We start from the raw sequence: 23,139 nt of genomic DNA, 5'->3' as shown, positions 1-23,139 counted from the left end.
TCCCATTATCATTAAATTGTTTCTTCTGGAAGTTGCAGCCAGTGCCAGGAAAGAGTCTTTCCCATAGACTTCCTCAACAAGAAGGCTTCCTTGTTTCTGCTGATTACTAGGCACCCTTGTTACTTTCGTAATATTCTTACAATGCTGCTGTTGTTGTGAATTATGAGCTGATTGGTTCCTCAGCACAACATCCTGGGAGCTACCTTAGCCACATCATTCTGCATAGCTTGTATCCAAATGGTTCACAGCCTACTCAGGCCACTTCAGACTATGACATCAACTGTGCCCACAACCACCCATTCCATTGTGAGTATTTCAGCCTGCAAAGGAGCTTGAGCTTCCCTAAACCCTAGAACAAGGAGTCCATGTTTTGTTATAGGAGTACATGTAGTCAAATGGGAAGTGGGTAACAGTAGTGCTCTGAGTCCTAGCATAGCAACTCAACATAAAGGGAGGAAGGAGAGACTAGAGTGCCAAGAGTTAGAGCTTGATGTCCCAGTGCTAGTGGTTGGGAATGACTGCTGTGGAGGGCACCTCTTGCTGTACTACTGATAAACCCCCCGGTTTCTGTTCTTGTTCCTTTAAAAAATGTTAGGCTGGTGCTTGTTATAAACAGCTTAGTTTAGATTTTGCATTTGAAAGTGGGTCTTCTAAAGTTCCCTTTAACACAGAGTTTTGGGAGTGGGGTGAAGCCACCTCTTGTGAGTAGAACCCTATTTAAAAGAGTGAAACTTCTATTTTTTTTAACATTTCCCAATCCGTTTTGTCCTCTTCCATTTGGAAGTCACTGATATCTTCCCCGCCCCCCATGTCCTTCCAAATGGCTTTGGAACAGAAGTCAGTATGGGTTTGCCATGTTTGCTTCAGTGGTCATGTCTGCATGTTTCTGGGAAGGGGGCTTGCTGATTTCCTTGTATTCCCTCTGCTGGTTGACTAATTGCAGCAAAACCAAATATTTCAGCTGTTGTGGCTTGGTTTTCACCCATTTACGTCTTATTAGGTAATCCGTTCTTAAAGTGACACCAATATGGCCTGTCATTGCATGTCCTTGCATTCTATAAAAATCAAGCACCTTGAGAAAACATTTTCTTTAAGATGAAGAGTTGTGCTGAGTACCTGGTTATTTTCAGTAGCTTTCTTGCTCCTTAAAGAATGTTGCATAACATGGTTCCTAATTATGAGTTGCTTTTTGTGTGTTCCAGGACTGCACCAATCCCCGCTATCTGGCTGCAGGCTCATCCAATGCTGTCAAGCTCAGCAGGTTTTTTGATAAGGTGATGCAAATTCAATTACGTTTGTTGTTTTTGTTTTATGTAATTAACCCTGTCTGTATTCTGAGAGCTAACGGCATAGTTGGGCTCCTGCTCTCACTTGCCACTTCTTGAGAGCTGGGTTCAAATCCTGTGTGGAATTGCAAGTGAAAATGGCTTTGGGTAGTTCTCAGACAAATCTCCCTTAAATTATTATTATGACTGTTATTTACTATTTGTATTACAATAGCACTTTGGAGCCCTATCATGGACCAGGGCTAGGTGTTGTGCTAGGTGCTATACATACACATTACTCCTAGGGGAATTCTGCACCACTGCGCAATGCAGAATTTTGCAGAAATTGTTTTTTGCACAGATTTTCCTTTCACCCACAGAAATGGGCTGCGGTGCTGCTGGCCACCACTAGGGGCTGCTGGACTTGGCAGAACCCATCTTGCACATAGAAAACACAGACGGGGAGAGTAGAGAGTTCTTAGCAGCTGCAGTTCCCCACATGCCCTGAGGGAAGGAGATGGCAGCGTGCAGGAAACTCCACACAAACCTGAGACTGAGCATCAGGCTGTTTCTCCCTCTGGGCTCTGAGGGGGGAGGAGAGTAGGTGCCTGGGCTGGAGCGAGCCATGGCTGGGCTCTGTGGGGGAGGGATTGTGGGTGTCTGGCCCCCTGGCTGGGCTCTGCGGGGGAGGGAGCAGAGAAATAGGAAGTGAGTTATCATAGGGATTTCTTTAACACTCTACTTTTGGGGGAATTTTTGTGTGTGTCTATATTGTTACAGACATACTTGGTGACGCTATTTTGAAATAAATTACCAAAATAATTGAAACTGGCATGATTATATAGTGTTATTTTGACAAATAAAATTTGCAGAATTTTAAAATATTGTGTGTAGAATTTTTAATTTTTTGGTGCAGAATTTTTATTTTTTTTGGCACAGAATTCCACCAGGAGTAACATATAACAAAGACAGTCCCTGCCCTAAAAAGCTTTTCAATCTAATACTGGTCTGCATTACAGACTTGCCAAAGAGTTTGTTAGTTTAACTTAACTAAGTCATGTTTTAGATGAGACTGAAGACTCTGACAGCAGAGATTGTGTAAATCGTGGAGTTTTGTTGTCTGAGTTATATGGGGAGCCCAGAACATGAAAAAATAAAGTGGTGAATGGGAAATGTTCTGTCGGTCCCTACTGCACTATGCCTGACTCCTAGCTAGTTCTATCCCACTAATCATTCCCACTTCTTGAAATTCACCCATGGGAACAGAATGGGTATGGGGGCTGGAGTCTGGATTTGATGTCTGATTCTGGCCTTTTGCTCCTTGAGCCAGGAGCACTGCAGAAGCAGCAAAAATTGGGAGAGTGGTAAATAACACAGAAGGTGGGTCACTGATACATCATGATCTGGATGGCTTGGTAAGTTGGGTGCCAGCAAACAATATGCATTTTAAGAGGGCTAAATGTATATATTTAGGAACAAAGAATACAGGCCACCTAAATTCCCTCTAAGCTGCACGGTTGCACAGCAGGCTATCAAGGGCCATGCAGGCGCGCAGCCACAAGGGCCTAGACTGGGGAGGGGAGAGGTGCCCCAGCCCTGGAGCTGCCACGGCCAGGGAGAGGTGCCTCTCCCCCGGCCCCAGCACTGGGGCAGCCTGCACCCCAAACTCCTCATCTCCAGGCTCACCCCAGAATGCACACCCCCAGCCAGAGCTCTCACCCTCCCGCACCGTAACCCTCTGCCTTAGCCCTGAGCCCCCTCCCAAATCCCTCATTCCTGGCCCCACCCCAGAACCCTCACCCCCCTGTAACCCAACCCTCTGCCCCAGCCCTGAGCCCCCTCCCACACACTGAACCCCTCGGCCCCACTCCTGCCACACATCACCTCCATATTAGTGCACATCAAATTTATTCCGCACGTGGATGTAAAAAATTAGAGGGAACATTGCAGGCCATAATTACAGGAGGGGGGACTCTGTTCTGAGAAGCAGTGACTCTGAAAAAGATTTGGGGTCATGGCGGATAAAGAGCTGAACACGAGCTCCCAGTGCAACGTTGTGGCCAAATCCTTGGGTGCATAAGCAGGAATCTCAAGATTGAATAGAGAGATTATTTTATCTCTGGTTTCAGAGTAGCAGCCATGTTAGTCTGTATCCTCAAAAAGAAAAGGAGTACTTGTGGCACCTTAGAGACGAACAAATTTATTTGAGCATAAGCTTTCGTGAGCTACAGCTCACTTCATCGGATGCATTCAGTGGAAAATACAGTGAGGAGATTTATATACACAGAGAACATGAAACCATGGGTGTTACCATACACACGGTAACGAGAGTGATCAGGTAAGGTGAGCTATTACCAGCAGGATAGCCTGGGATGGGGGTGGGGAACTTTTGTAGTGATAATCAAGGTTGTTGACAAGCACTACATTGATGACATCTTCATCATCTGGAATGTAGTGCAAGTAGAGTAGGGGCATTAGGGAACGAGAGCTGAGGACAGGCCCAACAAAGAAAATAACAGAACACCACTAGCCATCACCTTCAGCCCCCAACTGAAACCTCTCCAACGCATCAAGGATCTACAACCTATCCTGAAGGACAACCCATCACTCTCACGGATCTTGGGAGACAGGCCAGTCCTTGCTTACAGACAGCCCCCCAACCTGAAGCAAATACTCACCAGCAACCACACAACAGAACCACTAACCCAGGAACCTATCCTTGCAACAAAGCCCATTGCCAACTGTGTCCACATATCTATTCAGGGGACACCATAATAGGGCCTAATCACATCAGCCACACTGTCAGAGGCTCGTTCACCTGCACATCTACCAATGTGATATATGCCATCATGTGCCAGCAATGCCCCTCTGCCATGTACATTGGCCAAACTGGACAGTCTCTACATAAAAGAATAAATGGACACAAATCAGACATCAAGAACTATAACATTCAAAAGCCAGTCAGAGAACACTTCAATCTCCTTTGGTCACTCGATTACAGACCTAAAAGTGGCAATTCTTCAACAAAAAAACTTCAAAAACAGACTGCAACGAGAGACTGCTGAATTGGAATTAATTTGCAAACTGGATACAATTAACATAGGCTTGAATAAAGACTGGGAGTGGATGGGTCATTACACAAATTAAAACTATTTCCCCATGTTTATTTCCCCCCCCCCCCCCCCCGGCTGTTCCTCAGTTGTTCTTGTCAACTGCTGGAAATGGCCCACCTTGATTATCACTACAAAAGTTCCCCACCCCCGGCTCTCCTGCTGGTAATAGCTCACCTTCCCTGATCACTCTCGTTACAGTGTGTATGGTAACACCCATTGTTTCATGTTCTCTGTGTATATAAATCTCCCCACTGTATTTTCCACTGAATGCATCCGATGAAGTGAGCTGTAGCTCATGAAAGCTTATGATCAAATAAATTTTAGTCTCTAAGGTGCCACAAGTACTCCTTTTCTTTTTATTTTATCTCTGAATTTCGCTCTGATGCAACCACTGCTGGAATACTGGGTTCTGTTTTGGTATCCACAATCAAAGAAGGATGGAGAGAGTTCAGAGCGATAGAAGAATGATTAAAGGATTAGAAAACATGTCTTGCATTAATAGACACAAGGAGCTTGATTTAGTTAGCTTAACAAAGAGAAGGTTAAGGGGTGACTTGATTACAGTCTATAAGTGCATGGGGAGCAAATGTTTAATAATGGTCTCCTCAGTCTAGCAGAGAAAGGTATAACAATCCACTGGCTGGAAGTAGCAGGTAGGCACATTCAGACAGGAAATAAAATGTAAATATAACAGTAAAGGTAATTAACCATTGGAACAGCTTATCAAGGGTCATGGTAGATTTTTCATTGCTGACCATTTTAAAACCAAAATTGTATGTTTTTCTAAAAGATCTTCTCTATGAAGTATTTGTAGAGGAAGTTCTATGGCATGTGCTGTACAGGAGGTCAGATGAGGTTTCTGAATTGACACCCTGATTCGACTTATGGCGTTGGTTTCGACTTTAAGACACTCGGTCCTGTAATGGAGTGGATTGCGGTTCCGAGTTACAACGTTTTGCGTTACAACACAATTTTCAGGAACCAACTGTGTCCAAGGACTGCCTGTATGTCAGGGCAATACAGGGGACCTCCATCAAGGAAGTAGAAACACTCTTTCTCTTGGAAGAGAGAGTGATGAATAAATGGGATAAGTGTCTGTAACCCCTTTTTAAAACCAGTTAGACTGGGGTAAAACCTAGCATCATATACCGTGTACATGTGGTTTGCTGTCACTGAAACTCCTCTCACTTTTGGGTGAGACTTTGCCCCAGCTTGCTGGCTCATGACTTTTTGGATTTCATATCATCTTCTTCAGCCTCCTGTGACTTTTCCCCAGCCTTAATGTTCATCTCTGTCTTTTTCCTCATTCATTTACTTTGCAATTGGTGTCTTGAGATTTGATTAAGTCTGGGATTGTAATTCTGTAATCTCTAGGTGGGGGAGGGGACTGGGTAGCTATTCTTCAGTGTTGGAGATTTCCTGAGAACAGTTATTCTGTGTGAAACATTGACCATGGTATCTGCTTAGAACAATGAAACTGGACTAAAATTTAAAGTGTTGTAGTACACTAGCAAATATCCATTGTCCCTGTGCAGGCTGGTGGGTTTGCAGTGCACTTTTCTAGCACTGAAGTGAGTGCTAAATGTAGATGCCCACCATTGCTTTTCCTGTTTAAAACATATCTGGGGGAATAAAACTTAGTGCTTTATTTCCCACCCATCTTCCCCAGAGAAAAAACGTCAAGGTAAATCTGGAAAATAGCCAAATTGGAAGTGGGAATGCTTTGGTCAAGCCACTTAGTGGTCCCCTGGGAGGGGATGGAGATGGCATTGGGGACCCAGGGGATCACCTTCTCGTACAAACACCAGAATTTGGCCAGGATTTTTTTTTTTTTTTTTTTTTTTTTAAGGAAAGGAGGGGATAGGGATTTGCAGTAGAGCAATATCAGCTGCTCCCTCTTGCCCCTTATAGTGAGGGCACTGCTTCCACGGCATCCTCCAGCACAGGCAGTCTGTAGTCAGGATTTGTCATTTGAGAATGTAGTATCCCAATTGTTGATGTCTTTAAAGTGTTAATAACATTATGATGGTATGTACATGCCACACCTTCTAAATTCTTTCTCTGATTGCATCCCCCAGGTCATAGAGAAGAGATACTTGTTACGAGACGGTAATCAGGTCTGTGGTTTTTTCTCTGTGGTTTTTTTTTGTTGTTTTTTTGGGTACAATGCTACCTGTGGGTTTTGTTGGCTGACAAGGCCCTGACCTTTAAAATATGAGCTCCTGGTTGCCCAAACATAGGAGATGGTGGTTCAGATGCAAGTGATGATCAGTAGTTGGATGCATGGGAAAGATGGTGCCAATTTTTACAAGTTTCACCCACAATCTGGATGTTTTGGCTATAAAATGATAAGCAGTGAAATAATTAACAATATTGACATTTAAATTGCCACCCCTGGAATCTGATGGAATTGAGATTAAAGGGGGCTCAGTTAGCAACTCCCTCAGAGCTGTTGTTTCAGGCTGTTTTCTGTGGAATCACATGGCACCATTTTGAATTGCAGTCAACAAGTTTCCTTCACAACCAGGGCTAACAATGTACATTTTTAATGATAGTTCCACCAGCTGCGGCAGAAATTATCAGAGAAGGGCCAGGATGGTACCAACTTAGTTGGACCGTGAATGTTTAACTAATAAAACAAAAAGTTTTGGAAGCACTAAGTAGAATCTGGGACCTGGACTCTCCCACCTAGGACAAGTCACTTCATCCCTCTATGCCTGACAGTGTTTACATCTGTAACATGAAGGGGAATAATAATACCTGGCTCTTAGATAGCACTTTCTATCAGTCGATGGCAAAGCCCTTTACAAGGCAGAGTAGTATCATTATCCCCATTTTACAGCTGGGAAGACCGAAGCACCTATGAGAGTGACTTGTCACCTACTAGGCTAGTGTTGAGCTGGGAATACAATCCAGGACTGACCTACCTCAGAGAAGTGTAGCATAGGCGCTGAGTTTCTAATCTCACTGGCTCCATCCAGGCCCTGCCCCCACTCCACCCCTTCCTGCAATGCCCCGCCTCCGGCCTGCTTCTTTCTGTCCCGCCCAGTTCCGCCTCCTCCCACAAGCGCACTGCGCCCTCACTCACCCTCCCACCCCACCCCCCAGCGCCTCCTGATGCCACAAAACAGCTGATCCGCGGTAGGCGCTGGGAGGAAGGGGGAGACGATGAGTGGGACCCACCAGCAGGAAGGAGGCTCTGAAGGGGTGTGCGGGAGCTGATGGTGGGTACTGAGAACCCCCCATATTTTTCCTGTGGGTGTTTCAGCCCCAGAGCACCCACGGAGTTGGCACCTATGAAGTATAGTGACGTTTAATTCGTTCATGTTAGTAACAAATGTCATATATATTAAAAAACTATACTGTGCTGTGTTCCCTTCCTTTTAGGGAGGGAGAAAAAGTGAAAATGAAAGCCGGAAGTGTATTATTTTAATTTTTCATGAGAATTTTTTAAAGCAAATCTGTTTTCTCCTATTTCAATCCTGGAAGGCTTTTTTCCTCTGGTAAAAGAGAATCTCTGTTCCATGAAGATAATAGCTTAATGCAGGAGCCTGGTTTTGTTTGTTTGTTTTAAAGCCATGATGCAAGATTACATTATTGTGTATGATAGGTTTTAGTGGCTAACCAAGGATTAACTTTTTATTCTTTATGGCCAAGGGCCAAAGATTACAGTCCACTGCCAACTACTCTGATCTGCTCCCTCGATGACAGTGCAGAAGCTTAAACAAGTCAGCATACATATTGTAGAGAAACAAACCCAACAAGGACTTAGGAGCTTCAGTACACCCCCAAGTGTTACTGTTTGAAATTATCTGCTCCTTGTACATATAATGGGCTTCATGGTATTCTGCAGTGGGATCTGCTCTTCCCACTCCTGCTTTTGTTGAGTTTACATGGTAAAACTCTCCTAAGCATGGATGGAAGAATAGACCCTAAACTCATTTTGTGGGGGTTTTTTAAATCATGCCTCAGCATACGCATCTTGTCTTTAGCTTGCAGCCATAGCGTCAGTCAGATCTCAGAATGTGGTCAGACCAACCCAGCATTGATGGGAAACCTCCACAGAACACAGAGGATGCTCTAGGGAATGTGCTGTTGAATCTGGTTGTTGCAGTCTGCCTTCCGAGTCAACACCCGAGTATAGTGCTGGGATGCTGTGCTATCTTTTGGTTGAGATATAATAACCACAAGTGAAGTAGACCTCAGTTTTAAGGATCCCATAGCACTTTTGACAAAAGTTTGATTGGTAGCCCTGGTGTGCTGCTACGTTTGAACTCTAATAATTACATTTTGCCTCTATAGCTTCCCATTGCAGTTTCAATTGGATATGCTATTCTTAACTGTTGTATAGAGTTGCCTAGTTTCCCTCCAGAGCTGACTGCATTTTAGTGATTCCTATGTATCCACTTTGTCTATCATTGTAAGTTTGTGAAGCACTTTGAGCTGAAAGGCCCAAGTCTTATACTTCTCCGCTGAGTTGACATTTCTGCTAAGATCTGTGGCTTTCTCAGGGCTTGTCTACACTTGAATGCTTCAGTGGCACAGCTGCACTGTTACAGCTGTGTGGCAGTAGCACTTCAATGAAGACGCTATCTGTGTCGACAGGAGAAGTTCTTCCATTGGCATAGATAATCCATCTCCCCAAGAAGCAGTAGCTCGGTCAATGGGACAGTTCTCCTGTCAACTTAGTGCTGTCTATGCTAGGGGTTAGGTCGCTTTAACTGTGTCACTCAGGAATGTGGATTTTTCACATCCCCGAGCAACATAATTGTACTGACCTAATTTCCTAGTGTAGACCAGGTCAGTCTACCATTGTAGGGTATAACCCCAGCAGGCTGTTTTACTGTGAAGTCTAAACTACCTTGTCCCCCACCCCTTGTTTTCAGATGTACTGCTTTTGGCCAGTTCTGATATTTTTCTTGATTGGGCATCACCATATATTTTGATGCTGCTTTTATACAGTAGGTTGACTGTCCGGGGTAGTTGTGACAGAGCAGTGAGAAAGGTAGCATGTCCTGTTGAGTGAGTACCTCAGCTCTGCCCATGTGTAGACAGAGGGGTGAGGTGACTCCTAAACCATAATCTCGTGGATAGCTACAGGAGATGCTGCCACGAGGGGAGCTACGTAGTACAGGATTAAAGAACCATGGACTGCTTTCTGTTGTGGGATGGTGTGTTTGTAGGCTCTCTGCAGTGCAAATCTGTTTGAAATCCCATTAAGCAAGGAAGCGTGGGGTGGTTTTGAATAGACTTTCTTTGTAAGCGCTGATTCTCACAGGGTAAGCACTATGTGCACAAGCACTGTCTGCACATATGCAGCCGAAAAATGAGTGCCGATACCTTACTGCAGCTTTTTTCATTCTGATGGATTTCACAGAGCTTCACAACTTGATAAAGGCTGTTAGGTCAATTACTGCAAAACTGCAGCCATCTCTGGGGTAGAACACAGCAGCTGTTTAGTAGAGCACAGTAATGGTGTACAACAGTTTAGAAAAGGAAACAAAGACTCCTGTATACAATTGAAATTGCAGAGGGATTTCGTGAGGAACAATGTAATAAACCAAGTTGGAATTTGGCCAGGACAATAGTGCTCACACTGCAAGTCTTACATAAAACCCCAAAAGATCTATAAGGCAAATGGTCAGGATCTCACTTTTACATTTCATTCAAAAGATGGCACATCTTAGAAGCATGCTGAAGCACTTGGTCTGCCCTAACTCAGAAGGAAGAGTGTGATGGGAAGGAGGTAATGTTGTCAATTTGGTAACATACATGTTAATGTGGCCTGGAAGGAATTCTTGCTGGTTCTGACATGGTGACATCTTCCATATCTACAGATTCCTGGCTTTTCTGATAGAAAAAGATTTGGAGGTGGTGCACTGAAGAGCCTTCATTATGACTGAACACTGCTCAGTGTCCAGAGACTGAATGGAAGATGAGTTCTCTCCGTTTGCAGCAACATTCCTGTCCCTGTTGGACTCTTAAAGGCAACGATCATCATGCCAGGCAAAATACATTTTATTAATTGCTTTGGCCACCAGGACTATGGAAGCTACCAGTGCTGATGAAGGCACAGGGAAGAATCCCCAAAACCAGTTTTGGGGTTCAAACTCTCTCCTAGGCTTAGGAACCTTGTGGAAATACTGGATCTTTTTGAATTGAGGCAATAAATTCAGTGTTTCCCATGCTGCTGTGGGAAACATTATCATGCACAGCATGTATGTGTAACTTTTGCCCCCCATCTTGGAACATTTATGAACACTCTTCAATGAATTATACTAATTTTACCTCTAGCAGAAAGGGAATACTAAACAGTCTTCTCATTTACACTAACATAAAGCAAAACAAGCAAGCAAACTATAAGACTATATAAGAAATAGGATGGAAAACAGTAGAAAGCCATCATATAAATCAGTGGTACAGCCTCAGCTGGAACTCTCAATTCTGCGTCACCCCATCTCAAAAGGGCCGTAACAGAAATAGAGGTTGTTCAGAGGTAGGTGCTGAAAATGATTAGAAGCCTGAAAAACAATGCCCCATGAAGAGAGAGTGGTGTTTATATTGCTGTTTAGTTTGGTATTTGTAGTTTGGTGAGTACAGAGAAAGCAGATCAGATACTCCAAGAAACTTAAAATTCATGAAGGGAAGTATGTTTTTACAATGTGCATGTGGAACTCAATCTGACAATCTATGTTTGAAACCATAAGCTTAGTATATAAGACCAAAATATAAATCATAAAAACATCCACAGTTAGAATAGAGTGGGTAGAAAATTATAAGAGATATAAACCCATATGCTTAAGTGTTGGACCTAACCATGAAGTTCTGGGGGTTAGAAAGAAAATTCTCTTACGGGAAAGTAATTCCTCTGAAGCATCTGGTATTGGCCATTGCTGGAGATAAGATACTAGACAAAATGAACCACTCGTCTGACCTCTTACAGCAATTTCTGTACTCTTAAATATAATGTTTTTTGTATCGGGGAGAAAGAAAAAGTGTTTGAGGTAATTAAATGGGCATCCCAAAGCTCTAGTATTAACTACTTTCCTTTCCCCTCTCTCACAGTGGATTCTCACGGTAACCTTATAACGGTTTAGCCTGGGCTAGAGGCTGACTAAGAGCTAGTGTTAATATAAATACAAATTAATAATAAATGAGGGTAGAAGAAAGTAAAGCATTGGTGTGAAATTGACAGTAGGCTGAGTTCTGCGGATTCCACATTACATCTGCATGCAGCTCTTCTCTGGCTGTTGATTGGGAGTAATTGAATGCTGCCTATTGGTCACAAAGCAGGAATGACAGATAGGATCACCAAACCTAACTTATGAAAAGTAAAAATACGAACACTTCTTACTTTCCCTCTCTCCAGCACCTTTCACCAAAGAGATTCAAGAACATTTTACAAACCTGAATGAACTAAGCCACCGATCATCTGGGTGAGGTACAGTGAGAATCAATATCCCTATTTTACAGCCAGGGAAACGGGTACAAAGACATTGAGACTAAAGTTTTCAACATCTTCCAGTTTTGGGTGCCCTATTAGAGGTAGCTGCAGAAGTGCCATCAGGGGCACCTTTGAAAATGAGAATCTGAGTGATTTTTCCCAAGGTCACACTACAGGGTCAGGAATAGACTCCATGAATCCTAATTTACAGGCTTGAGCTTTTAACCGTGAGACTGTTGTCTTTTAAAATAGATCACTGAAGTCCCTGAATTAGTTGTGGTATGTTCAGTGAAACCATAGGTTTGATTATGAATAGAGCCCACAATAGATTCCAAATTTAGCCTCTCAGTATCTCATTTAAGAGTGACAAGATGGGAGTCACTAAGCAAGAGCTGCGTGCACTGCTGATTTATCAGCCGCTTTCTCAGCAGGGATGGCTCAGCAGTTTGACCTCTGTTCCCAGGGGTTGTGGCTCCTTTCCAGTTGATAATGGAAATTAGTGGTCTGATTGGGAATGGCAAACTTCATGCATCTATTCCTTATGTATAATCAAGTTGCAGGGGCAATTTAGGGAAGGAGTATGATTGAGTGGTTAGAGCATGAGACTCGAAGTCAGGAATTTTAGGTTCTATTCTCACCTCCCTTGAAAGCCTTAAGCAAGTCACATTACCTCTCTGTCTCTGTTTCCTCACCTTTAAAATGGTGGTAGTTCTTCACAAGATGATCTGAGGATTATTTAGGCTGAAATGCTCCCTATTTCTGCTGTGAGCAGAAAGGAGCACAAACCTGTAGAAAGGGGCAAGCAGGTTAGGCTCCTGCTCTGTGCCTTACTTTCTCTCTCACCCTGTGGAAGTCCCTCTGCAGCAACTGGGATCCACAGTGTTGTGGGCTGGAGGGAGCCACTTCCTGTTGCATCTGATAGCAGATAAATTACTGCTGCAAGAAGTAGTAACAAATTCTGCCTGCAACCAGGGCTCAGATTGGGGGGAAATCAAGTTATGGAACTCTCTGAAGTTCTGTCCACCGCCAAAGGGCTGCCTGCTCATCACATCAAAACAAGACAATCCCAGATTACAAATTATCAAACTGTGATCATCCTTTCTGTTGTGTTCTGGTAAATAGTTAACTAGGTTTAGTTATTTTTAGGCTTTGATGTCAGCCGCCAGTTGAGATAAATGGGAGTTGTTTACACCTCTCAGCCTGAAACATCAGGTCTATCTGCAGATTAAGGCAGCCATCACTATGCCCATTAATAATAATAATATTGAGCAATATTGAGCTGCAATCTGCTCTAGGTGTAGACTTCTAGATCTCAATCAGTTGCCAAAACATCCCTCAGGTACATTCTGATTAGTGCTCAACCCATCATTTCTGATGATCTTTCTCCACTGATAAGAATGCGTCAGAGTTTACCAGCAGAACACCCTGAATAGTTCTTCTGCAAACAAAGGAAGCTTTGCTTTTCTGCTATTTTTTCTCCTCACTAAGTTGCTATTATTTGGCTTTCCCCGACAGAAGTCATGCTTCTGTCTGGCTCCCCTTGTTAAGATGCTGGTGACTTTGATTCCCTTTCAGCATAGAGTGTTTCTGTGGCTCTGAGCAATGCTTTTCATTGACATGAATCCATTATAGTTATTGATTAACCCATCACCTGCTGCTGTATTTGTATTACCTGAGGGAGCTCGGAGGAAAATCTTGCTTAAGCATGTTCAATCCAGCAGCACTGTGCTCTACGACGCCTACAAATACAGACTGTACTCTTTGAAGAACATGGTAAACACAAGGGCAAAAGTAAGGGGGCCATAAAATACCCCCAACCTTTTCTAGCACCAAAAATCCAACCTGCTGTGAGTCCTACAGCCCTTTTACCTATTAATTTCAGGTCTGTCTACATAGCCAAAATGTAGCCATGCAAAATGAAACATTATTACCAGTATTATCACCAATGGGGAGTTGTGCAAAAAGTTTTATAATGTAAAGCTGACTTGAAAGTGGGGGTGGAGGGAGACTGAATAGGTGCCCTTTTTTGTTTCTTTGTGATGTATAAATAGGGCCTGGAAGATTTTTGTGGTGGGGGGTGTTAGTGTATGTGTTGTAGAAGGTAGGAGAGAGGGTTTTGTGCTCAATTTTTGCCTTAGAAATATCAGCATATCCAGTCCTGTCTTCTCTTCTTTTGTTGAAAGACTTGTGGGCACTCTCTGAAATGTGGGTTGTGAGCTTTCTCAGAGCTTAACCGAAGAGGCAGGGGTGTTAAATTTTAGGCATCCTTATAACCAAGTGCTTGTCAGTCATTTAAGTGAATAGGTGTTAACAAAAAAAGCCACAAAAATGTGTCAGCACACCCAACTGCCACAAGCTGGCCCAGTTTGACCTTTGAGAAGCAGTGTCTATTAGTCAAAATGCGCCCCAGAATTCTTTGCATCAGCTACCTTGGCAGTGTGGTGACTCTGTGGGTGCTCTGGGGCTCAAGCACCCCCAGAAAAAAATGGGGTGCTCAGCACCCACAGACGGTTGCCCTGCCCATTGTTCCACCTTGAGGTCCCATCCCTGCTCGGCCTCTTGCCCTGTGGCCCTGCCCATAGTGCGCCGCCTCCTCTTCTCCTAAGGCCCCCGGCCACTCGCTCCTCTCCACCCCCTCTTCCCATCACTCACCCTTAAGGAAGGAGAGGACAGAAAGAAGCAAGCGGGAGGCGCTCAGCAGTGGGGGCAGAGAGGAACAAGCACCAGGCATGGGAGGGGCCTCAGGGGAAGAGGCGGAGCAAAGGCGGGAAGCGGTGGAGTGGGGGCAGGGCCTTGAGGGATGAGGCCGAGCACCCACTGGCAAAAACAAGTCAGCGCATGTGCTTGGCACCATTTTTAAGCACCACTGTAGCTAGTGGAAAGGATTCTAGGGGTGATTGGTAACTAAAAGTGCCTGCTGCACAAAAAAAACACAGATAAAGGGGATATGCTTTGGGAGGAGGAAATTATATAAGGGACTGGCTATGCCAGTGACAGTACAAGAACAGGCAGTGATGGGCGCATGGGCATCAAATTCCATTTTCAACAATGCACTTAAGGTCACCCCTGCCCAAAGAAATCCTCTCTAGGGTGAGAGAGGAGTTATAGCTTTATGGCCCATTCAGTTCTTGGTCACTGGTTTGAGATTTCTTAATGAGAGGGCCTGTATTTTAATGATAGTTTCCAAGATATGGACATCTGCCTCACTTCTCACAATGACAGTACTTTTCAAGTGTACTCTCTTATACCTAAATCTCCCCATCCTGATCCCAAGCTCTTACGTAGAAATATTGAACTCCACAAACTTCTGTTGTGGTCTAGCTGCGTAGCCAAGATTAGCCTCAAATACTGGTAAGATAGGGAGACTTTACCTGCGTTCTCTTTTTCCTTCTGCGATAGTATTATTTAATTGAGTTATGCTTGCTATGTCCTCTGGTTTGAACAATATACTGACTATAGTTCCCTACCCACTGAAACTGAGCAAGCAGATTCCCACTCAGGCCCTGCACTGGACCTATGCAGAGATCAAATTCAGGAAAGAGAGTAGGAAATGAAACACACACGCTCTTCGTAAACTAAAGCAACCAACACAAGGCCTGTGTTATATAGGAGGTCAGACTGTATGATCACAGTGGTCCCTTCTGGTTTCAGAGGCCATAAAAGACAGTGTAAGGGAAAGCAAGCTTGGACACTTCTCGTGCTCTCCTACTTCTACTTTGACCTAAAAGTTAATATGTTTACAAAGTGGAAATGTGCCAGTCACTTTGGGTTAAAGATTTATAATAGAAGGAGGGCTGATGGCTCTGGGACTAAGATCTGGAGCTTTTCATAACTCCTCAGATCTAGTGTCCATCAGCGGTGTAAATTCCATTCTCATTATCCAGTGGCCCATGTGAACTGAGTGGTGGTTTACTTCTATTGGTGAGGAGTGTTCACATCACAAAAGCCCGCACACATCATAAATTAGCTGCCTCGCTAGCAGTCACACTAGAGAGGTTAAGGACTGAGTAGGCCATGGAGACTGATTTCCCCTCTCCCTCCTAGAATTGGGGACAGGTCAAAGCAGAAGCACATTGGCAGGCTACAGTGTGGGAGCAGTTTGCCCTCCAGCTACCCATCTTTTCTCTGGCTCAAAAGAGATTGTGATCTCCATTGCTGACCCCTGGGGACCTTTCACAAATAATAAATGATAATAATTAACTTCCACGGCACCAGCTGCGGGGTAGCCCCAGAACAGTGACAGGACAATTTTTCACAATAATCTATCTTAATACATGTGATCTTTTTAAAAATCTGCTGCAAAACAAGGGGCTACATTCAAAAAGAATGAGCAATACATTTGCATTAATATTATTGTTTTGTTATTGTATTGTGGTAAGGACCCCAAACAGGGCTCTGGGCCCCATTTTATAAGCACTGTACAAAGAAATCACACAAGGGAGTACCAGCTGCCAGAGAGCTCACAATCCATGATTTGGCAATATATGAATATGCAGACAAATGGTTTGGAGGAAGAGAGGACGAGGTAACAGAAACAGGTGTGACTGCATAAATTAACAAATGTAGTTAGTACATTTTAGTTGGACAACAAGAAACAGGAGAGAAGATCTCTCCTTTTGTAAACAAAATATATCAGCATAAACACTATAATCATATACATGACCCTTTCAGTCCCCAGATTGCGTCTCACGCATGTTTTGGATGTGCAAAATCTGGTAGATTATCAGAGTAAAGTTCCCAAACACATTTTAAATCCTGTGCTACATGATGAAATTCCCTCTGGCTCCTACTGGCATCTCTGCCTGTGACATATGGTGGGAAGATGTCATGTCAGATTTCCAACAGGTCTTGTTGCCTACCAGTGACAAAATCCATCACAGTTACTCCACATGGCAGTGCTAACATATTCCCAGCTAGTCTTGTTCTTGCTAGTCTATTTCCCAGGCCTTGTGATTTCGTTCGGCTCATGACAACATGCATCCATATGGTCCTGTGCTCTGATTCCCATTAGTCTTTGCAAGTTAGGCAGGACAGGGCTGCATCAGCGTTTAGACTGGAGATCTTCCAGAACATCTAAGTGGTACATGTAGTGGTGGTGGATGGTGATTAAGTAGGTGGGGCTATTTGTTATTAAATAATTATGTTGCCATAAGGTCCAGAGACCACAATCAGGATGAGGATCTGCTTGTGCAAAACACCGTACAAACATGTATAAAGATATGATCCCTGCCCCGAAGAGCTTACAACCTAAGAAGACAAGTAACACATGACAAGTAACATATAGTAATAACAATAGGGCTCAGATTTTCCTAGATGCGATAGCTGATGGATTCCTTCAGCAAGTAGTTGCTGAACCGACTAGAGGGGATGCTATTTTAGATTTGGTCTTGGTGAGTAATGAGGACCTCATAGAGGAAATGGTTGTAGGGGATAATCTTGGCTCAAGTGATCATGAGCTAATTCAGTTCAAACTGAATGGAAGGATTAACAAAAATAAATCTGCAACTAAGGTTTTTGATTTCAAAAGGGCTGACTTTCAAAAATTAAGGAAATTAGTTAGGGAAGTGGATTGGACTGAAGAATTTATGGGTTTAAAGGTAGAGGAGGCCTGGGATTATTTTAAATTAAAGCTGCAGAAGCTATCGGAAGCCTGCATCCCAAGAAAGGGGAAAAAATTCATAGGCAGGAGCTGTAGACCAAGCTGGATGAGCAAGCATCTTAGAGAGGTAATTAAGAAAAAGCAGAAAGCATATAGGGAGTGGAAGAAGGGAGGGATCAGTAAGGCAAGCTACCTTATTGAGGTCAGAATATGTAGGGATAAAGTGAGACAGGCTAAAAGTCAAGTAGAGTTGGACCTTGCAAAGGGAATTAAAACCAATAGTAAAAGGTTCTATAGTCATATAAATAGGAAGAAAACAAAGAAAGAAGAAGTGGGACCGCTAAAAACTGAGGATGGAGTGGAGGTCAAGGATAATCTAGGCATGGCCCAATATCTAAACAAATACTTTGCCTCAGTCTTTAATAAGACTAAAGAGGATCTTAGGGATAATGGTAGCATGATAAATGGGAATGAGGATATGGAGGTAGACATCACCATATCTGAGGTAGAAGCGAAACTTAAACAGCTTAATGGGACTAAATCGGGGGGCCCAGATAATCTTCATCCAAGAATATTAAAAGAATTGGCACAAGAAATTGCAAGCCCATTAGCAAGAATTTTTAATGAATCTGTAAACTCAGGGGTTGTACCGTATGATTGGAGGATTGCTAACATAGTTCCTATTTTTAAGAAAGGGAAAAAAAGTGATCCAAGTAATTATAGGCCTGTTAGTTTGACATCTGTAGTATGCAAGGTCTTGGAAAAAATTTTGAAGGAGAAGGTAGTTAAGGACATTGAAGTCAATGGTAAATGGGACAAAATACAACATGGTTTTACAAAAGGTAGATCGTGCCAAACCAACCTGATCTCCTTCTTTGAGAAAGTAACAGATTTTTTAGATAAAGGAAACGCAGTAGATCTAATTTACTTAGATTTTAGTAAGGCGTTTGATACGGTGCCACATGGGGAATTATTAGTTAAATTGGATAAGATGGGCATCAATAGGAATATTGAAAGGTGGATAGGGAATTGGTTAAAGGGGAGACTACAACGGGTCCTACTGAAAGGTGAACTGTCAAGTTGGAGGGAGGTTACCAGTGGAGTTCCTCAGGGATCGGTTTTGGGACCAATCTTATTTAATCTTTTTATTACTGACCTGGGCACAAAAAGTGGGAGTGTGCTACTAAAGTTTGCAGATGATACAAAGCTGGGAGGTATTGCTAATTTAGAGAAGGACAGGGATACCCTACAGGAGGATCTGGATGACCTTGTAAACTGGAGTAATAGGAATAGGATGAAATTTAATAGTGAGAAGTGTAAGGTCATGCATTTAGGGATTAATAACAAGAATTTTAGTTATAAGCTAGGGACGCATCAACTAGAAGTAACAGAGGAGGAAAAGGACCTTGGAGTATTGGTTGATCATAGGATGACTATGAGCTGCCAATGTGATATGGCTGTGAAAAAAGCTAATGTCGTCTTGGGATGCATCAGGAGAGGTATTTCCAGTAGGGATAAGGAGGTTTTAGTACCGTTATATAAGGCACTGGTGAGACCTCACCTGGAGTACTGTGTGCAGTTCTGGTCTCCCATGTTTAAGAAGGATGAATTCAAACTGGAACAGGTACAGAGAAGGGCTACTAGGATGATCCGAGGAATGGAAAACTTGTCTTATGAAAGGAGACTCAGGGAGCTTGGCTTGTTTAGCCTAACTAAAAGAAGGCTGAGGGGAGATATGATTGCTCTCTATAAATATATCAGAGGGATAAATACCAGAGAGGGAGAGGAATTATTTAAACTCAGTACCAATGTGGACACAAGAACAAATGGATATAAACTGGCCACTAGGAAATTTAGATTAGAAATTAGACGAAGGTTTCTAACCATCAGAGGAGTGAAGTTTTGGAATAGCCTTCCGAGGGAAGTAGTGGGGGCAAAAGATCTATCTTGCTTTAAGATTAAACTCGATAAGTTTATGGAGGAGATGGTATGATGGGATAACATGGTTTTGGTAATTAAATATTCATGGTAAATAGGCCCAATGGCCTGTGATGGGTTTTAGATGGGGTAAGATCCAAGTTACCTGGGAAAGAATTTTCTGTAGTATCTGGCTGATGAATCTTGCCCATATGCTCAGGGTTTAGCTGATCGCCATATTTGGGGTCGGGAAGGAATTTTCCTCCAGGGCAGATTGGAAGAGGCCCTGGAGGTTTTTCGCCTTCCTCTGTAGCATGGGGCACGGGTCACTTGCTGGAGGATTCTCTGCTCCTTGAGGTCTTTAAACTACAATTTGAGGACTTCAATAGCACAGATATAGGTGTGAGGTTTTTTTTGTAGGAGTGGTGGGTGAAATTCTGTGGCCTGCGTTGTGCAGGAGGTCAGACTAGATGATCATAATGGTCCCTTCTGACCTAAATATCTATGAATCTATGAATCTATGAATCTATGAAAGCTCTGGGAAGAGGGATACACAATAATTATGTACAATATATAAATTAAAATATATTTGATTACTATAGATAAAGTAAATGCCACCTATCTCCATCTGCCCTGGAGCCCAGACAGCCTGAACTGACTGTTTCTTGTAAATGATGTTGCATGGGAAAAAAACAATTGATTTTAATAGAGCTGGTTGAAACTCAGAATTTATGTTTTGTGGAAATCTCATTGAAATTGTTACAATCTCAGGAAAATTTTCAGTTTTGTTAAAATGGCATTTTCCAGTGAAAAACTGTTTTGACAAATATGTTCTGGCAAGCTGTGATGTTTAATGCACATGTTATGAAACCTAGTTTCCCATAAACATGCAGCAGATTTACTGCATAAACTGCTTGTCTACACTCTTTTGGGCCTTCATGTCTTTTCCTCACCTTATCTATCATCTCTCATTCATTATCCATGTGTGGACTCCCACCTCTGATCAACCCATGCTGCCAACCTCCATCAGCCACTTACTGAATTTTAAAACAAGCCCCTTTGTGCTTTCTCCCAGGCTGCCCCTCACAGTTGGGAGATGCTCCCCACAAACATCCACAGAGCAATCTCATTATCCAACTTCAAATTCCTCCTCAAAACTCTTCTGTGACAGGATGCCTTCAAAAACCAGAGCCACTGGTGTGCCGAGACCACTGCCTAACATGCTGACCCATAATGTCTCATTGTTTCTTTGTACCCCGGTCTGCTTGCATCCAGCTGTTGTCTCTTGTCAGATTGTCAGTTCTTTGGGCCAAGGATCATCTTTCATTCTTTGTACAGCACCTAGCACAATGGGGTCCCAATCCATGACAGAGGCATCTAGGTGCTACACTAATACAAATAATAATAATAATAAATAATAATAGCAGTTACGGAAGATATCAACTGAAGTCAGCCAGGCATCAATGGAAAAACAAGTGCCTAGATTTCAGTGCTACTAAACTGTGGTCTGGCTTGTAAAGCAAAACACAATTGGGCACAAATAACTGTGCATGATATAATACAGCCTGGTTAATGAGATTTTTTCCCTTAGGCTAATATGCAACCAGAGGGACTGAATTCATCCATTGCATATGCACAGATGCAGCGAAAGGGGTGGAGGTGCCAACTTCCTCCAAACTATTTCAAAATCACCCAGTCTGCGCTTATAACTCAACTGGAGTATTGTGTCCAGTTCTGGGTGCCACATTTCAGGAAAGATGTGGACAAGTCGAGAAGAGCAACAAAAATGATTAAAGGTCTAGAAAACATGACCTATGAGGAACGATTGAAAAAAATGGGTTTGTTTAGTTTGGAGAAGAGAAGATGGGGGGATGAGGCAGGACATGGTAACAGTTTTCAAGTACATAAAAAGTTTCTCGTTAACTTCTGAGGATAGGAAAAGAAGTAACGGGCTTAAATTGCAGCAGGGGCTGTTTAGGTTGGACATTAGGAAAAACTTCCTGTCAGGATTGTTAAGCACTGGAACAAATTGCCTAGGGAGGTTGTGAAATCTCTGTCATTGGAGGTTCTTAAGTACGGAATAGACACACACCTGTCAGTGATGGTCTAGTTCAGGGGTCGGCAACCTGTGGCATGCGTGCCAAACATGGCACGCAAGCCAGTTTTTAATGGCACGCTGCTGTCTGCCAGGGACAGCAGCGTGCAATTAAAAATCCTGCCCAGCCCAGCCCACTCTTCTCCACCTCCGCTGACCACTCTCTCCTTGCAGGGCAGGCAAACTTCCCCCTCCCCCACGCCTCTTCCCCCAGTGTGCTGGGTTCTTGCCCCTCCTCCTCTCCCTCCTGCGGCTGATCAGCTGACAGCCCTTGCTATGCAGGGGAGAGGGAAAAGTGGAGCCGCAGCACTCTCGCCTCCAGCCCCCTGCTGTGAGCCGCTCACAGCTCCTGTACCCCCCCCACACACACATCCAGCCCTCTGCCCTCACCCCTGCCCCCCACACACCCCAGCCCTGTGCCCTCACCCCTGCACCCCCACCACAACCGCAGCCCTGACTCCGGCATCCCCCACACATACCCAGCCCCCCCAGTCCCCTGCCCTGACTCCCTCCTCACACACCCCCAGTCCCTTGCCCTGACTCTTGCACCGCCACATCCCGACCCTCACCCTGAGCACCAAACAGGAGGTCTGCACACACACACCTACGTTCCCCCCTGCACCCCTCGCACCAAATGGGAGCTGCCCAGGTAAGCGCACTATACCCAAACCTCCTGCCCCAACCCTGAGCCCCCTCCCTCATTCTAGCTCCTGGCCAGACCCTGCACCCCAACCCCAGCCTGCTCCTTTACCCCCAGCCCTGTTCTCAGTGCACTCCCACCTTCAGCTCAGTGCAGAGAGAGGAAGAGAATGGGCCAGAACCAGGGAGAAAGAAGGTACCTACTCTATGTGGACAGGGCCAGGGCCCCAGACCAGCAGTGGGATGAGCGGGGCCAGCAGCCGGGACCCTGGCTGGCAGGAGCCGGCAGACGGAACCCCAGATCGGCAGCGAGCTGAGCCGCTCAGCCCACTGCTGGTCTGGGGTCCCGGCCGCCGGCCCCGCTCAGCCTGCTGCCGGTCTGGGGTTCTGGCTGCCGGCCCCTTGGCAGTTGGGGTCCTGGCCGCAGGCCCCACTCAGCCCGCTGCCGGCCTAGGTGAACAGAACCCCAGGCTGGCAGCAGGCTGAGCAGGCCGGCGGTGTAAGATCAGCATTTTAATTTAATTTTAAATGAAGCTTCTTAAACATTTTGAAAACCTTGTTTACATACAACAATAGTTTAGTTATATAATATATAGACTTATAGAGAGAGACCTTCTAAAAAAAGTTAAAATGTATTACTGGCATGCGAAACCTTAAATTAAAGTGAATAAATGAAGACTTGGCACACCACTTCTGAAAGGTTGCCGACCCCTGGTCTAGTATGTAGTCCTGCCTTGAGTGCAGAGGACTAGATGAGATGACCTCTCAAGCTTCTATTGATTCTATTTTTCCCCAACCATCACAAAAGCTCCAGAAGGCAACGAGCCAAAGATAGTTGGATGCAGCTTGTCAAGCTGATTCCCAGTCAGCCAGATGAGGTTTCTGGAGTGTAATGAGGCACTTCCAGCAGATGTAGGTGAAATTTTTTTTTGATTAATTATTGCATTTTTCAGGCCCTGAACCTATTTGCCAAATTTGGGTCAAATTCAATTAATAGATTTGATGCGGGGAGGGTGGGGGATGTTTAGAGTCAAAACATTTTGTTGCTAAATGTTTCGTTTAGATGG

General features: G+C 44.0%; 2 protein-coding genes across 6 annotated transcripts in view; both read left to right on the top strand.

Moving 5' to 3' along the window:
• Positions 1-10,595, top strand: part of RABL3 (RAB, member of RAS oncogene family like 3) — a 28,630-nt gene extending 18,035 nt beyond the window's left edge. For 2 of the 3 annotated variants that reach the window (XM_077822928.1, XM_077822910.1), the window contains exons 6-8: positions 1,203-1,274; positions 6,457-6,495; positions 10,216-10,595. In XM_077822928.1, coding sequence (XP_077679054.1) covers positions 1,203-1,274; positions 6,457-6,495; positions 10,216-10,281 — 177 coding nt within the window. In that variant the 3' untranslated portion in view covers positions 10,282-10,595. Of the gene's footprint in view, positions 1-1,202; positions 1,275-6,456; positions 6,496-10,051; positions 10,125-10,215 lie in introns of all 3 variants that reach the window. The other variant, XM_077822919.1, reaches the window with a different exon arrangement.
• Positions 10,596-10,743: 148 nt separating this feature from the next.
• Positions 10,744-23,139, top strand: part of HGD (homogentisate 1,2-dioxygenase) — a 54,283-nt gene continuing 41,887 nt past the window's right edge. For all 3 annotated transcript variants that reach the window (XM_077822881.1, XM_077822898.1, XM_077822889.1), the window contains exon 1: positions 10,744-10,874. The gene's annotated coding sequence lies outside the window, so the exon portion shown is untranslated. The remainder of the gene's footprint in view (positions 10,875-23,139) is intronic.

This window comes from Eretmochelys imbricata, chromosome 1 (assembly GCF_965152235.1).
Source record: "Eretmochelys imbricata isolate rEreImb1 chromosome 1, rEreImb1.hap1, whole genome shotgun sequence".
Classification (NCBI taxonomy): domain Eukaryota; kingdom Metazoa; phylum Chordata; order Testudines; family Cheloniidae; genus Eretmochelys; species Eretmochelys imbricata.
The sequence above is the reverse complement of the archived record's forward strand: the minus strand, read 5'-3'. Positions and strand labels throughout refer to the sequence as shown.